This window comes from Lampris incognitus, chromosome 5 (genome assembly GCF_029633865.1).
Source record: "Lampris incognitus isolate fLamInc1 chromosome 5, fLamInc1.hap2, whole genome shotgun sequence".
Taxonomy (NCBI): domain Eukaryota; kingdom Metazoa; phylum Chordata; class Actinopteri; order Lampriformes; family Lampridae; genus Lampris; species Lampris incognitus.
The window spans coordinates 21,521,000-21,537,456 of record NC_079215.1 but is presented as its reverse complement, the minus strand read 5'-3'; the positions used below and the strand labels follow the sequence as shown (position 1 = coordinate 21,537,456).

The 16,457-nt window shown below is 48.7% G+C and overlaps 1 protein-coding gene across 2 annotated transcripts in view; it reads right to left on the bottom strand.

The window, feature by feature from the left end:
- Window positions 1-207: 207 nt before the first annotated feature.
- LOC130112486 (bromodomain-containing protein 4-like) overlaps window positions 208-16,457 on the bottom strand; it is a 38,603-nt gene continuing 22,353 nt past the window's right edge. For both annotated transcript variants that reach the window (XM_056279866.1, XM_056279867.1), the window contains exons 16-22: window positions 15,489-16,103; window positions 15,243-15,343; window positions 14,987-15,119; window positions 4,617-4,750; window positions 3,970-4,160; window positions 2,507-2,750; window positions 208-1,236 (exon numbers count right to left, since the gene is read on the bottom strand). In XM_056279866.1, coding sequence (XP_056135841.1) covers window positions 1,168-1,236; window positions 2,507-2,750; window positions 3,970-4,160; window positions 4,617-4,750; window positions 14,987-15,119; window positions 15,243-15,343; window positions 15,489-16,103 — 1,487 coding nt within the window. In that variant the 3' untranslated portion in view covers window positions 208-1,167. The remainder of the gene's footprint in view (window positions 1,237-2,506; window positions 2,751-3,969; window positions 4,161-4,616; window positions 4,751-14,986; window positions 15,120-15,242; window positions 15,344-15,488; window positions 16,104-16,457) is intronic.

Below are 16,457 nucleotides of genomic sequence, written 5' to 3'. Positions count from 1 at the left end.
AAACCAGAGCTCAGAGATGAACGCAGAGATGAGCTTTGCTCCCCACAAACCAAAATCTCATTCTTTTTTTACTTTTCATCATATATATATATTGTGTGTGTGTGTGTGTGTGTGTGTGTGTGTGTGTTTATATATATATATACACACACACACACACACACACACACACATATATATATATATATATATATATATATATACCATGTATCTTTTTTTTATATGTATAATTTGCAGGGTGTGATTCTTAGCTTACAGGGCAGAGCTCTAAGGCAAAGGACACATTCAAGCACTTTTGAAATGTCAATTCTTCCTTGTTCCTTCCTCCTCTAAACTTACACAGACCAATTACAGATTATCGGACTGCATGTTTATTCCACCGCTCCACAATTTGTGTTACACCGGTAGAAAGACGACAGTCTGTGGAGGGGGAAGGAGGAAGGGTGCCACTGAAAAAGTGTGAAATGTGACCAGGGTGTCCGTTCCCACCGTGTCCTGAGAAAACAGCTAACTCTCTGATGAACTCGAAACCTGACACACGAAAACACTCCTCCCAATCCAACCCAGGTAAAACCCCAAATAAAAAGAGGGGAAAAACGATTGAGATAAAAACAAAACGCAATCGATCCATCTGTAATCTCGTCCACCCGTTCTTTCTAAGCCCCTCATGTCTATGTTCAGAGATTTGAGAAAGGGTCTTTCTTTCTCTCTGCATTTTCTCCTTCTGCTTCTTCCTTTCCTCCGACATTTTTCATGCACAAGTCTCTTTTTTTCCCTTTTATTCTACCACCGTCTTTTCATTCCAGAAAGGGGTGAGAAAATTGACTAGCCGAGTCAGTGTCCATTTTCACTCTGTTGCCTTGGGAAACTTAATCGTCGACTGTAAAGACGAATCAAACACCAAATACACCCGAGGTTGGAGGAAGAACAAAGGGTTGAGTGGGGCGCCTGTATCACTGCACCTACCGACTCACATGTTACAAGCCGGACCAAGGGGGCGAGTCACCATTAACTCTGTCTGTGTGTGTGTGTGTGTGTATTTCAATCTGTGTGAGCAGCAAGCAAATGTATGAGGACATCAGTCTATATGTATGTATGTGGGTATATTCCCCCATTGTGTGTCAGGGTTCTTCTCTCTTTCTGTGTTCCTCACATCTCACTCCCATCTTCTTAAAAAAGGTTCTCCTCAAAAATGGCCATGAGGTCACTCTGGAAGTTAATGTCGATGGTGTCAGCCATCTAACAGGGTGGAGAGGAAGAGGGGTGACAACAAGGAGCATTAGTTAGCTGGCATCAACTTTTCTTTGTATTTAAGGGTTTCTATTAAAATATGTTAAGAGAATGTCTACACTTGGGCCTCAAAAAACAATTTTATTTTTTTCTCAAATTCCCATTTATTTTTTCCCCAGCTTTGGATTTTTCAGTTTTGTTTTCTAATGAATTGTCATTTGTTGTTTTAATTGCATAAATTTGCTAGTTTTTACTTGTTTTACCCATTTCTTACAATAGATCACTGTGGACGAAATGCAAAAAAGACAACAATTCCATTAAATGATTTCATTTCATTAAAGCGGCTTCCAGAAAGTGCTTCAAAACATAAAATGCTTGGTGGAATGAACACATTAGTTTCTCATGAAGGACGGTCTCAATATTTGAATAAAATGTTTCTTTCCGTAATGGGATGTTGGAATTGGCAAATAGCGCTGCCACAAAATCCTCTATAAAGTCACGTCTTGCATTTGAGGATTTTACCATGCTTGTGAGTGTGACTTGCAGTGGTCAATTGCTGCTTCCTCCTTGTGTTTTTGCCTTCTCTTTATTCTTTGTAGATTCTGGACTTGGCACACAACTGATTGGCATGTGAATATGAAATATTGTTTGGTGCTATTCGACCATTCATCCATCCATCCATTATCCAAACCGCTTATCCTGCTCTCAGGGTCACGGGGACGCTGAAGCCTATCCCAGCAGTCATTGGGTGGCAGGAGGAGGAGACACCTTGGACAGGCTGTCAGGCCATCACAGGGGCGAAACACACATTCACACCTTGGGACAATCTCGTGCGGCCGATTCACCTGACCTACATGTCTTTGGACTGTGGGAGGAAACCGGAGCACCTGGAGGAAACCCATGCAGACACAGGGAGAACATGCTAACTCCACACAGAGGACGACCCGGGACAACCCCCAAGGTTGGGCTACCCCAGGGCTCGAACCCAGGACCTTCTTGTTGTGAGGCGACTGCGCCAACCACTGCGCCGCCCTCGACCATTCAAAGATTTAGTAATTCACTACGCAAGGGTGGGATCGCTTTCTTCGTCTGCGTGTATGTCAGTAAACGCACGTGATTTGTTGTGGGGGGGGGGGGGGGCAGAAAAAATGAAGTGGCAAGGAGAAAATTGTAACGTTACCAGTGTCAAAAAAGTTGAGAAACCTAGCGCTTTCACAAAAATACAGAACAGAGTGTTATAATTCTCAATTGCTGCTCCCAAAATTTTTTCATTGCTTACCGCTTCTCTCCGACGCCTCTCCTGCTCACGTCGGCGCGCCATCTCCCTTTGCTGGTCAAGGGCATTCTGAGCAGCTGAGGAGGCTGGGGCCGGGGCTTGAGGTTGGCTGGACGGGGCTTGCGGGGAGTGAGTAGGTGGGGTAGAAGCAGGGGGCGTTGGGGCGAGTGGTGACTGTTGTTCTTGTCGACGGCGGGAGTCTTCCTGTGCTCGCCGAGCTTGCTCCATTGAGTCCTCATCATCACGGCTACAGGTAGAAGAGACCAAAAGTGAGACTGGCTGCAGTGAGGTAGAAATTTCTGATCAATGAAGCAATGTGTCAAACTCCAGGCCTCTTTTGGCACACCCGGACTTTGTTAGCACATCTGATGAGATAGTCACTCTCACACATCCAGGAGACAAGTTAGACAAAAAAACAAATTAAAATGATGGATTTAACGAATGATGTGTGCTGTATGTATATTTTCTCAACAGTTTAAAGTCAACCGAGAAAGAGAACTCATTCCCTTTTTGTACTCAAAAATTATATCAAAATCACTTGTAAATATTTTTCATTTGTTAAAAGAAATTTAAATCATTTTTGTGGTTTCCTCATAGCCTTGGCACCGGAGTGGCAGGCACCAATGTCAACTGGACACATACTGGCAGTTGAAGTAAAATTTGCACACTCACGTGGTCGCAAAATACTAAATTCATCCATTTGGGTATTGATCCCCCAACTGGGGCAATATACAGCTGGGACAAGAATGAATTTTAATTTTGGTGGGATAGCCACTTTAAGAACATGTATTAATATCTGTTTAAACACTGTCAATACACGTAAGAAAGATGCTAGGGACAGTCTTGCTCAGCTTTGCTTTTCAATCATTTCCTTCTCCTTGAGGTCTCTTTACCTTATGTCCATTCTAATGTCCTTATGCCTGTTTCATGTGACCCTATTCTGACACTGCTTTTTTTTTTGGAGGGGGTGGGGGATTCCCCCCTTTTTTCTTCCCGATTGTATCCGGCCAATTACCCCACTCTTCCGAGCTGTCCCGGTCGCTGCTCCACCCACTCTGCCGATCCGGGAAGGGCTGCAAACTACCACATGCCTCCTCTGATACATGTGGAGTTGCCAGCGCTTCTTTTCACCTGACGGTGAGGAGTTTCACCAGGGGGACGTAGGGCATGGGAGGATCACGCTATTCCCCCCAGTCCCCCCCCCCCCCGAACAGGCACCCCGATTGACCAGAGGAGGGACTCTAGTGTGGTGACCAGGACACATACCCACCTCTGGCTTCCCACCCGCAGACATGGCCAATTGTGTCTGAAGGGACACCTGACCAAGCCGGAGGTAACATGGGAATTCAAACCGGCAATCTCCATGTTGGTTGGCAACAGAATAGACTGCTACGCTACCCGGATGCCCCTCTGACACTGCTTTCTGATGTGGCCCTCTTTGCACCACTCTGTTTTTCTCCTCCTACCGTAGTTTCTCCTGCTCTCTCCGGGCCTGCTCCGCCTGCGCCTTTAGTTGTCTTTCTCTCTCCTCCTTCTCCCGAGCGGCCCTTCGAAATTGTTCAAAGCTGTCACTGGAGGAGCGAAGCGAGGAGGCGGGGGTGGACTGAGACCTCTGAGCCAGGCTTGCCCAGGAACCCATGTTTTTTAATTTCACATCCTACAGCAAAAGAGGAAACAGGAATGGGGAAAAAAAGAATAAAGCAAATCAAGATGCACGAGACACAGCAGAGAAACTGATAAATGGTAAATGGACTGCATTTATACAGCGCTTGTCTACCGACCACTCAAAGCGCTTCACAATGTATGCCTCACATTCACCCATTCACACACACATTCGTACACTGATGGCGGAGGCTGCCATGCAAGGCGCCAACCTGCTCATCAGGGGCAGTTAGGGGTTCAGTATCTTGCTCAAGGACACTTTGTCATGCTCTCTGGAGGAGCCAGGGATCGAACCAGGAACTTTCTGATTACTAGATGACCCAATCTACCTCCTGAGCCAATCTGCCCCAGCAAAGGGACCAATAGAAAACAGCATGAGTGCTTAGTGCTGTAGCCCTTACAAGGCTCAGCACATGGGAACACAAAAAACTAAATGCATGCATGTACACACCTGTGTTTTCTTGGGAGCAATGGGCGTTTTGGGCTCTTGCTTCACTTTGTTGTCTTGTTGGGAGGAAGGCAGTGCGGGAGAGTCAGAGAAGTGGGATCCATGGCGGGAAGGATCCAATGGCTTCAGATCTGATCCTGTGAAAGGCATGATTATAATTCAATACTCATATGTGCACAAATTTCCCATAAACATAGCATAGCAGAGATCTATCAGCTCTTATTTTGTTTTACTCTTTTAAACTTTCATCTGTAATTTAAATAACGACATTTGTGTCAACGTTTATTGATACCATCTAATATTTTCACGACTTGCCGTGAAAATAAAACTCCAAGTATTCTATATAAATATTTTAAGAAAATATTGTGGCGGACACTAGGGGCTATGCCTCTCACCCAGCAGGACTGTGAGCTGGGGGCGTGGTTTACGTTCCCGGGCTCGCTGGGGCTGGGTTGTTCCTGCTGTAGTTGGTTTTTGGAGTTGAGGAATAAACATCGAACTCGCCTTGGTCTCATGTGTTTTTCCTCATTCCTGCCACATTGGTGACCCCGAATTGAACATGTTTGGAGCAGAAGATGTGTGTGAATCCACTTCGGCCACGCCGCCCCAACTCTCACAGCCGGCCGTTTTCGCCGCGGCTGTGAAACTCCCAGAGTTCTGGAAGAGCGACCCGGCCTCGTGGTTCCAGCATGTCGAGGCGCTGTTCCACCTGCGTGGAATCTCCGCGGACGACTCCAGATACTATCTGGTCGTCGCTGCGCTGGATCAGCAGTCCACACGCCGGGCCAAGCAGCTGTTGCGCGCCCCTCCGCAACACGATAAATACGTCGCCCTCAAACATCTTCTGCTCCGGAGGTACAGCCTATCTACCGCAGAGAGGGCAGATAGAATCCTTTCCCTATCCGGTTTGGGCGACGGGACGGCTGTGGATCTCATGGACAATATGCTGTCGCTGCTAGGCTGAGACGAAGGCGGATTCCTTTTCCCGCACGTTTTCCTGCGCCAGCTCCCGTCTCCTGTGCGCGCGGCTTTGGCTAACTCCCCGTGTCTGGCCGCTGGTGACTGCCGAGGTTTGGCTGAGGAGGCCGATCGGGTCCTGCTGGCTACCAGACGGTTCTCTGTGCAGAGTGTGGCATCGGAGCCTCTGCAGCCGACGTCGGAGGACGCGGACCCGGCAGTGGTGGCTGGAGTGACTGCCCGGAGATGGCGCGGGAGAGGCCTCTGTTTCTTCCACCAGTGGTTCGGCGGCAAAGCGAGGCGCTGCATCCCTCCGTGCACGTTTGAGACGGCGGGAAACTCCCGGGCCAGCGCTCAGTAGCAGCTGTGGGCGCTGGCGGACGTAGTGAGCTGCTCTTCATTAAGGACACGATGTCAGGAAGACGGTTTCTGGTGGACTCAGGCTCGCAAAAGAGCCTACTCCCTCCTGCTAAGACAGACAGGTCGGCCGAAGGCGGCGGCCCACAGTTAAGTGCAGCTAACGGTTCGTCCATTGCGACGTTTGGCACAAGGTTGGTGACTGTTTGCTTCCACGGGCGCCATTTTGAGTGGGACTTTGTAGTGGCCGCCATTACTGTTCCTATTATCGGCGCGGATTTTCTGTGGGCTAATGGTCTGCTGGTTGATGTTTTAAACCGCCGTTTAATTGATGCTGTGTCTTTCGCCACTGTTCCGTGCGAGACAAGGGGAGCCGGGCCGTTAACACACGCTAACTTTTTAGCATTAGGGGATGTTTTTCAGCGCTTGCTGGCGGATTTTCCATCGGTGACTACGCCTGCCTTTTCCACCGCGGTTACTAAACACGGGGTAGAACATTTCATTCCCACTCTGGGACCGCCAGTTTTTGCGCGCGCGCGGTGCCTTGACGCGGTAAAATTGGCTACAGCTAAGGAGGAGTTCGCCATCATGGAGCGTCTGGGTATATTGAGGCGTTCCAACAGCCCGTGGGCCTCGCCACTTCACGTGGTGCCCAAGGCGGATGGGTCGTGGCGGCCTTGCGGCGATTTTCGCCGCCTGAACAACGTCACCGCCAATGACCGCTATCCCATCCCACACATACAGGACTTTTCCATACGCCTGGCAGGTACCACTATTTTCTCTAAGGTGGACCTGGTGCGCGGCTATCATCAGGTTCCCGTGTGCGCAGAGGACGTGCCCAAGACCGCAGTGATCACCCCGTTTGGGCTTTTCGAATTCATGCGCATGCCTTTTGGCTTGAAGGGGGCAGCGCAAACCTTTCAGAGGCTGATGGACTCGGTGTTGCGTGACCTTGATTTCGTGTTCGTTTATCTCGACGACATATTAGTGGCCAGTCCGTCAGCTGACGAGCACCTGGCGCACCTGAAACAGGTTTTCCGTCGTCTGGACCGGCCAAGTGTCAGTTTGGACTGCCGGTGATTGACTTCTTGGGTCACCGCATTTCGCCGCAAGGCGCGGTCCCGTTGCCTTCTAAGGTGCAAGCGGTGGCGGAATTTCCCCGCCCGGTCTCTGTTAAGGCATTGCAGGAATTCTTCGGAATGGTGAATTTCTATAACCGTTTCCTCCCTCGCGCTGCCCACCTCCTTCAGCCACTTTACGAAGCCCTGCGGCTTAAGAAGGCTAACGACCCTGTCGACTGGACTCCCGAACAGGTCCAGGCCTTTGACGGAGCTAAGTGCGCCCTGGCTAACGCTGCCCTCCTCGCCCATCCCACACCCACGGCGTCCATAGCTTTAACAACCGATGCGTCTGACATAGCCGTGGTGGCTGTGGTTGAACAGCGTGTGGCGAATGCGTGGCAGCCACTCGCATTTTTTAGCTGCAAACTGCGAGATAGCGAGCGCAAGTACAGCGTTTTTGACCGGGAGTTGCTGGCACTGCACCTTGCAACCCGGCATTTCCGCTTCCTGCTGGAGGGTCGCCCATTCACGGCTTATGTGGATCATAAGCCGCTGACTTTTGCCATGTCCAAGGTGACTGAGCCGTGGTCTGCTCGTCAACAGCGCCACCTAGCGGCGATCTCCGAGTTCACAACGGACATTCAGCATGTGGCCGGGAAGTCCAACCCTGTTGCTGATTGTCTGTCGCGTGTGCTTGTGTGTCCTGTGCACCTCGGTGTGGATTTCTCCGCTATGGCTGCCGACCAGCCCAGTGACCCGGACGTCCTTGCCCTTAGGTCAACGCGTATCGGTCTCAAGCTAGAGGACGCTGTGATGCAGGAAGGCAGTCCTGCCCTCCTCTGCGATGTCTCCACCGGCCGTCCCCGCCCCGTTGTTCCAGTGGCCTGGCGCCGTCGAGTTTTCGATTCGATTCACTCCCTCTCGCACCCTGGAGTTCGGGCATCGGTGAAGTTGGTCGGTTCCAAGTTCGTCTGGCCTGGCCTCCGCAAGGACGTCAAGGGGTGGGCAGCTGCATGTGTAGCGTGCCAGCGTGCTAAGGTCCACCAGCACACTAAATCGCCCCTCGAGCCGTTTCCGATCCCGGCCAGACGTTTCGACCACGTGCATGTGGACCCGGTGGGCCCTCTACCTTCTTCACAGGGTTTTACGCACCTGCTCACAATGGTAGATCGGACCACCAGGTGGCCAGAGGCTGTCCCTCTATCCTCCACAACATCCTCGGATGTTGCACGCGCTTTTCTTTCTTCCTGGGTCGCCCGTTTCGGCACTCCGTCAGATATCACCTCAGACAGGGGCCCCCAGTTCGTGTCAGAGCTCTGGTCGGCACTTGCGCGATCCTTGGGTGTGCAGGTACACCGCACTACCGCGTATCACCCTCAGGCTAACGGGTTGTGTGAACGTTTTCACCGGTTGCTTAAGGCAGCGCTGCGCGCTGCGCTCTCGGATGGTAACTGGGTGGATCGTTTACCTTGGGTTATGCTCGGGTTGCGTTCGGCTCCTAAGGAGGACCTCGACGCATCACCCGCTGAGCTGGTGCTCGGTCAGCCACTCCGCGTCCCTGGGGAATTTTTGCCTGGGAGTTCCGCTCCTCGACCCCGTCCGGCCGTTTATCCTTTTTTGTCTGACAGCACTCGGGTTCCAGGCCCCGTTCACCACTGTTTTCCGCGGTCGTTCGTGCCTGCGGAGCTCATGTCGGCTCGTTTTGTTTTTGTACAGCATGATGCTCACCGCTCACCCCTCCAACCCCCATACGATGGTCCATTTCGGGTTCTTGAGACGGGTCCTAAGGGTTTTTTTGCTAGATATGGGTGGGCGTAGGGAGCGTGTCACGCTTGATAGGCTTAAACCGGCGCACAGGGTGGCAGGCGAAGTTGTGTTTCCGGCCCAGGTTCCCCGTCGGGGTCGTCCTCCTTCCAGGACCCCGGCAGTGTCTTCACGGGTTCAGCGTTCTGCTTCTCAGCCGGCTTTGGACTGTGTTTCACCTACTGTTTCGGCTGAGGGACGGCGCAGCCGTTATGGCAAGCTGCTTAAGCCTCCAGTGAGACACTAAGTTTCTTTACAGGAGTCCCTTCTGGGTGTTCGGGGGGGGGGCTGTGTGGCGGATACTAGGGGCTATGCCTCTCACCCAGCAGGACTGTGAGCTGGGGGCGTGGTTTATGTTCCCGGGCTCGCCGGGGCAGGGTTGTTCCTGCTGTAGTTGGTTTTTGGAGTTGAGGAATAAACATCGAACTCGCCTTGGTCTCATGTGTTTTTCCTCATTCCTGCCACAATATCAAAATTTTGTTCAATTTAACCATATGAATAACCTTTTACAAATCGTGTGTTATGTCTCAGTACACCATATGAGCCATCCATTAAGTCAAATTCCTGGTATGTGGAAAACTTCAACAAATACTGATAAAAAAATAACAATGCATTAAACCCATTGTGGCCAACTTTTCTGTAAAGAAAGTTGTTATTTGCTGTCCCAAAAGTTGCTAGAACTTACAAGATGATGTTATCTAATTTGCATACTATACAATTCTGTAGATTACATCACATAGGAGAGCAAAGGCTACAGTGGAGAGACAAATACTGAATGGCAAAATTGCCTATAAGCTTGCAGAAATTAGCCACCACAAACACAAGCTAACTACATATTTACAAGGAACTATATTCAGTCATACATTTATGGAAGGAAGGCAAAAAATGACAACAACATTGTAAACAAAGAAACAACCCTACATATTTATAGAAACTATAGACGCCAATCTAACCCAGCCATTGGGGATGCACAAGCCAGTGCATTCTTAGTGCTGGTCCAATCCGGATAAATGGGAATGGTTGCGTTAGGAAGGGCAACTGGCATAAAACCTTAGCAAAATCAAATATGCGGATGATAAATTAGATTTCCATACTGGATCGGTTGAGGCCCAGGTTACCAACAACCGCCACCATTACTGTTGGCTAGCAGGGTGCCGGTGGAAACTATGCTACTTGTTGGGCGAAGGCAAAGGAGAGAGGGAAGGCATAGTGTTAGAAGTGATAGGGGTTATAGCTGCCTTTTCCCCTCTTCTTTTCTTACTTATTTGGACTGGTTTTCTTCAAGAAATGATTGGAGGTGTGGTTAAGCAGAGTATATAAGAGGACGTCACTGTGAGGTGTGTGCGCCTCCTGGAGTTTGTTAATGGCAGGAGGTTGCCTAAACGCCTCGGGATACGCGACTTTGAAAACGCGGTGCAGGTTCACACCATTCCAGCTTTAAAGGACTTTGAAGAAAACCAAGTCTTGTTTATTTTTTTGAGGATCCATCCACCATCAACCTAAACTGAACTAAACTACCAAGACGGTGTCCACCGCTTACAGAAGCTGAGACCCACGCGGCCGAGGCCTTGTCGGAGGGACCTGCTAACTGCTAGCCTGCTACCTCGGTAAGCTAGCCCACCTCCGCTATTTCTCTCATCTTGGAAATCAGTCATTCTTCTTGTTTTTTTCCTCGTTTCCATCTTTTTTTACACACTCCAGGTTAGGACTAGTGTTGTGTGTTTAACCCTTAACCCCTAGACCCGACTAGTCCGTAACACATGCCCAGAGACAGCGGGAGAGGAGGAGGAGGGGTAGGAGTGTGGAGGATGAGTTGGAACTTTGAATGTTGACACTATGACTGATAAAGGGAGAGTGCTGGCTGATATGATGGAGAGAAGGAAGGTGTGTGCAAGAGACCAGGTGGAAGGGGAGTAAGGCCAGGCATCGGAGGTGGGTTCAAACTGTTCTACCATGGTGTGGACGGGAGGAGATATGGGGTAGGGGTGATCATAAAGGAAGAGTATGTCAATAGTGTTTTGGAGGTGAACAGCATTTGACAGGGTGATGAGTATGAAGCTGGAAACTGAAGGTGTAATGATGAATGTTGTAAGAGAATCTGCCCCACAAATTAGGTGTGAGATGGAAGAGAAAGAAGAATTCTGGAGTGAGGTGAAGGAAGTGGTAGAGATTGTACCCAAGGAGAAGAGAGTGGTGATTGGAGTGGACTTCAGTGGGCATGCTGCTGAAGGGAACGGTGGTAACACAGAGATTCGAACCCCCAATCCCCGTGTTGGTAGGCAATGGAACTCCCCAAAGGAATTGAATCGAGTGCAACTGGACTTGGTATATATCCGTGAAGACGTTTTGCCTCTCATCCAAGAGGCTTCATCAGTTCGTGCCTTTCTGACTAGACCAAGCTAGTCTGACTGGCTGGTGATGAAACTCAAGACGTTTATCCTGAGTTTCATCACCAGCCAGTCAGACTAGCTTGGTCTTGTCAGAAAGGCACGAACTGATGAAGCCTCTTGGATGAGAGGCGAAACGTCTTTACGGATATATACCAAGTCCAGTTGCACTCGATTCAATTCCTTTGGATAACCATGACCTGGATGAAAGAGAACATTCACAGACATAGGCAATGGAATAGACCGCCACGCCACCCAGACACCTTGACTTTTGCAGCCTTAATCAAGATTACCGTTAAGAACAAAAATCCATTGCTGCTATCAGCTCTACTTTTGCCCCCCTCGACAGAGCCGTGTTGTTTTCTAAGTTGGATCTTCGCAATGCCTACCACCTTGTGCGCATTAGAGAGGGGGATGAATGGAAGACGGCATTTAACACCTCTCGGAAACTTGCGAGTACCTGGTGATGCCATTTGGCCTGATGAATGCCCCCACTGTGTTCCAAGCCCTAGTAAATGATGTGTTAAGAGATATGATTGGGCGTTTTGTACTTGTATATCTTGACAATACTTTAATCTATTCCAAGGACCTCGACTCTCACCAGCTCCAAGTTCGCCAGGTGCTCCAGCGCTTGCTGGAGCTTTCCATGAGCTCCATCCTGACAAGCCCAGTTGGGGTGGAGCCCGTAGAAGGGGTACTGTCACAACCGCCTCCGCGCCCTCCCAGGACTCACCCTCTTTGTCCCAGTCTCCCTAATTGTCTCCCTTATCTTGGCCACTCCCCCTGCCCTAGTTTCTCTCTCCTGTATGACCTTCAGGATTTGAGGCAGGTGTGTGGCAGGCAGAGCAGAGGTCCACCACCTGCATCTCATCTATTGCAATCAACCCTACTTCTTATATACCCAGCCTTGCCACATCCATCTTGCCAGATTATAGTGCCTGCTTAGTCAGTCCTATGCTTCCAGCCTTTTAAACTTTTCATTGTTTCCTAGTCTATCGATTCCCTGTCTAACCCTGCTTTCTGTGTTCGTGCAGTCCCGTCTGCTCTGTGCAGCCCCTGCATCTGGTTGTTGGTCTGTCTCCGTGGAGCCTACTTGTCTTCCTGCTTCTCAGTTTGGTCGAGGTCCCCCTCCTGTGTGTGCTCTTGCCCTAGACTCAAGTGTTCCCTGTCTTCTCCTCGCTCTACCGGCTCCTTGTCTTGTCTGGCATTAAACAACTTGTTTCACTGAAACCCTGCCTTGAGTCTGTTTGTGTCTGCATATTGAGTTCGGCCTTGCATCCTCAGTTAACACAAATAACAGCAACTAAAAAGAAATTTCTTCACATTCTATGCTCAAGTAATGAAATCTAGTCTTTTATAGATTTTGTAGCACTGGTCATTCCTGACCAGAAGAGCTTGTAAGGGCAATTTCACGGTTTCATGGATCGCTGTTTGGGGGGGGGGGGGGGGGGGGCTGTTTTTCAGCCCAACTCTGTGATTTTAGTTTGCTAAAGAAGCTTTTTTTTTTTAATGACAAGTTTCCCTAGAGCAGGTTTAAATGGACACAATAACCACATTTAAGATTTAGAAGGCTGAAAAATCTCTGCCTGAGTGCTGTCACTGCCTTTCGGAATGTTTTCATTGACACAAAACAAAGCCACATTGAATGCTGCGCATGGTTCCACACTCCAGTCCAGTTGGTGGTGGTAATACGTCTCTAAGCTGGTTTGCCAACCGCCAATAAACACTAAATAAGAAGAAGCCCTGGGAGGCTGTTGCAGATGCTAGACAGCACTTAGCGCGAGTTTTTCAAAGCACCGTAATTAACACGGTTTTAATGCCAAGTAAAATTTGAAACAGTAATACTAACCGTTGGGAATTTCACTGTGGTTTATTGTGAAACTGGTAACTGTTTCATCTCTAGTCCACAAAGAGTTACAAAGCATGAACGGGATCTCATTGTTGAAAGGTATGGATCATGAGAGTGGTAAAAAAAGAATTTCCACGGCATTAAATAAACTATGGAACTCAGTGAAGACAGTCATCAACAAGTGGAGAAAATATGGCACAACAGTGACATTACCAAGAACAGGACATCCCTCCAAAATTGATGAGAAGACAAGGAGAAAGCTGGTCAGAGAGGCTACCAAGAGGCCTACGGCAATATTAAAGGAGCTGCAGGAATTTCTGGCAAGTACTGGTTGCTCCACGTGATAACAATCTCCCGTATTCTTCATATGTCTGGGTTATGGGGCCTTTCCACATGAGGAAAAAACAAAAAACATCGAAGCCTGGCTAAATTTTGCAAAAAGATACATTCAGTCCCCCAAAACCATGTAGAAAAATGTGTTATAGTCTGATGAGAACAAGGTTGCACTTTTTGGCCACAATTCCAAAAAAGGTACGTTTTTTTTTTTTTTTTGGCATTTTCTGCTTTTATTGGATAGTGATAGTAGAAAAGGCAGGGGAGCGATAGGGGATGACATGCAGCAAAGGGCCTGGGCCGGATTCGAACTCAGGCTGCTGTGGTAAAGACTCGGCCTTATGTGGTACGCGCTCTACCAGGTGAGCCATCAGGGCACCCCCAAAACGTATGTTTGGTGCAAAAACAACATCACATCACCAAAAGAACACCAAACCCACAGTTAAGCATGGTGGTAGCAGCATCATGCTTTGGGCTGCTTTTCTTCAGCCCGAACTGGGGCTTTAGTCAAGGTGGAGGGAATCACCAATAGCTCCAAATACCAATTGATTCTGGCAGAAAACCTTCAAGCGTCTGCTAGAAAGATGAGGAGGAATTTCACCTTTCAGCACCACAATGACCCAAAGCATACATCCAAACCAACAAAGGAATGACTTCACCAAAAGAAGATTAACATTTTGGAATGGCCCAACCAGAGCCCAGACCTGAATCCAATTGAAAATCTGTGGGGTGATCTGAAGAGGGCTGCCCACACGAGATGCCCTCACAATTCGATGGCTCTAGAATGCTTTTGTAAGGAAGAGTGGAAAAATATTGCCAAGTCAAGTTGTGCCAAGCCGATAGCCTCTTACCCCAAAATATGTTGCACACTGATGCAACCAGGTAATTGTAAGTTTTTTTTTTTCATTAGAATTTTATAGGCTGCAATTTCGCATTAAAGGTGGAAAATATACTGATGTGATTTATCTTGGTTTCATTATTTTACATCACAAAAACCTGCCATTTTAACAGGGGTGGCTAGACTTTGTATCCACTGTATCTATATTAGTACACCCTTTATAACCAATACTTAATAGTGTGGATTAGTTGCTCTGTCCACCCAGCCTGGATTACGTCCCTTGTGGTGAGATTGGCTTGCATGAGTGCTGTGGGACTCACAGCAGCCCCCTCTCTGTAGACCTCGACACTCATTAACATAGTAAGAAAGGTGAGGGGGCGCCGCAGTGGCTCACCTGGTAGAGCGCGTACCACATATGTCTAAGTTTTTACTACAGTGGCCTGGGTTCGAATCCAGCCTGGGTCCTTTGCTGCATGTCATCCCCTCTCTCTCCCTTGCCTTTCCTGTCTCTCTCTCTCTCGACTATTGCTTCCAAACAAAGGTGGAAAACGGCAAAAAAAAAAAAAGAAAAAGAAAAGAAAGGTGAAGTGCACAGTGGGATATCTTATGTGCTTCTCCATCACCGTGCCACTAAATGTATTGGTGGCAATAAAGAAATTTTCTAAAAGGTCAGAATAAGTCACTGGTTTGGTCGCTGTTGTGATTACACCTGAGGAACCGGGAAGTAGGTACTGGCAAACCTCATAAATACGGTACACAGAAACATCATGAACAATTTTTGTGCTCACTTTGAGTTTGTTTGTTGTCATGGGATTTGTGTGTATCCTGGCGAAGGGCAGGGCTGAAGGGGGAGGAGGGCAGAAAGGCTGGGGAATGGGAACGTTTTTCCTCTTTGACCCCTCCCAGGTTGGACCTCTGTTCCTATATGTGAACACACAAACACTCTTAGTATGTAGAAAACTTGGCATAATCAACGTTTTTAGCAAAGTCACTACACATAAACAAAGCACATGGACACAGTATGAGTAGGACAGGATAACTCACATTTTTCTTGGGTTGTAAGGGTGAATGCTGTTCTATTGGCTGGAACTGAGGCATCTGGGGAGAATGCATGATCAGTGAAGAAGGGCTATTCCTCAGGGAACCTATTTAAACAAGGAAAATAACAAATGAGCAAATATAGTTCATTTTACCCACACATTTAACAAAAAGCAACATTTATGACATGGTTTAACAAAAGACTGATTTAATGTTTATGCTTCAGTAAACATGTTCTGCGGTCTGTCCTACCTGTTGAAAAAAGTTCTGATTTGCTGCGTGGTGATGACTGCTGTTGATGTTGCTGCATCTGCTGTAGTTTCTGCTGCAGGGTCGGCCCCTTATGCTGCTGTTGTGTTGCTGAAATGTGCGTGTGTGCGAACGTCTGCTGCATGTGTGCATGCCTCTGCGTTGAAGCAGTAGTGGGAGTGGTGGGAGCCTGTGCATGCACTGATTGCATCAGCTGCGAGGTGGCCTGTGTGGGTGAATGAGTGTGTGCCTGCTGTGGCTGGGTTTGTGCAGGAGCCCGGGGCTGGAGAGACTGGAGGTACATCTGGACCTGGCTGAGAGGCAGCGATGAGGGTGGGGTTTCAGAATTGGTTGGCGTTGGCTCTTCATCATCCTCCAGCAGGGCTTGTGGAGGTTGTGCTGAGAGGGTACCCAAGATGCCATGGGATGGCGGGGAAGGTACTCGGGGGCGGGGAACAGTGTGGGGGAGGTTGAGGGGAAGCGTGGACTGAAGAGGGCCTGAGGAGGATGGAGGCAGAGAAGGAAGGGAGGAGGTGGCAGGCTGCGAGGCTTTGGGAGGAAGTGGTGCTGCTCGGTTGCTAGGTCGTGATGGTTGTTGTGGAAGAGCGTTGTGGAGGGCTGTGGAGGAATGGATGGAGAAAATGAGGAAGAAGAAATGCAAGATACAGATTTTCCTTGAGCATTAAAGAGACAAAGGGTCTACAGCAGAAACAAGCTACCCAAGAGCATCACATAAAAACAGCAGTGCAGGTAAAGATTTTCCACAAAGGTTACCTTCAGACTTCAGTGCTCGATTCCCAATTTTATGTTCAGGTGCAATTACTTTCATCTCACTGTTCAGTAGTTTTCGAAACTGGTCAGTACTTGTTATCAGTGCAAACCGGCCTCAGTACTGAAGTGACTACTCCCCAAATAAACAACAAATTATATCTTGTGACTGTGCTCAGCCATTTCATCAGCAGTTTTCCTGAA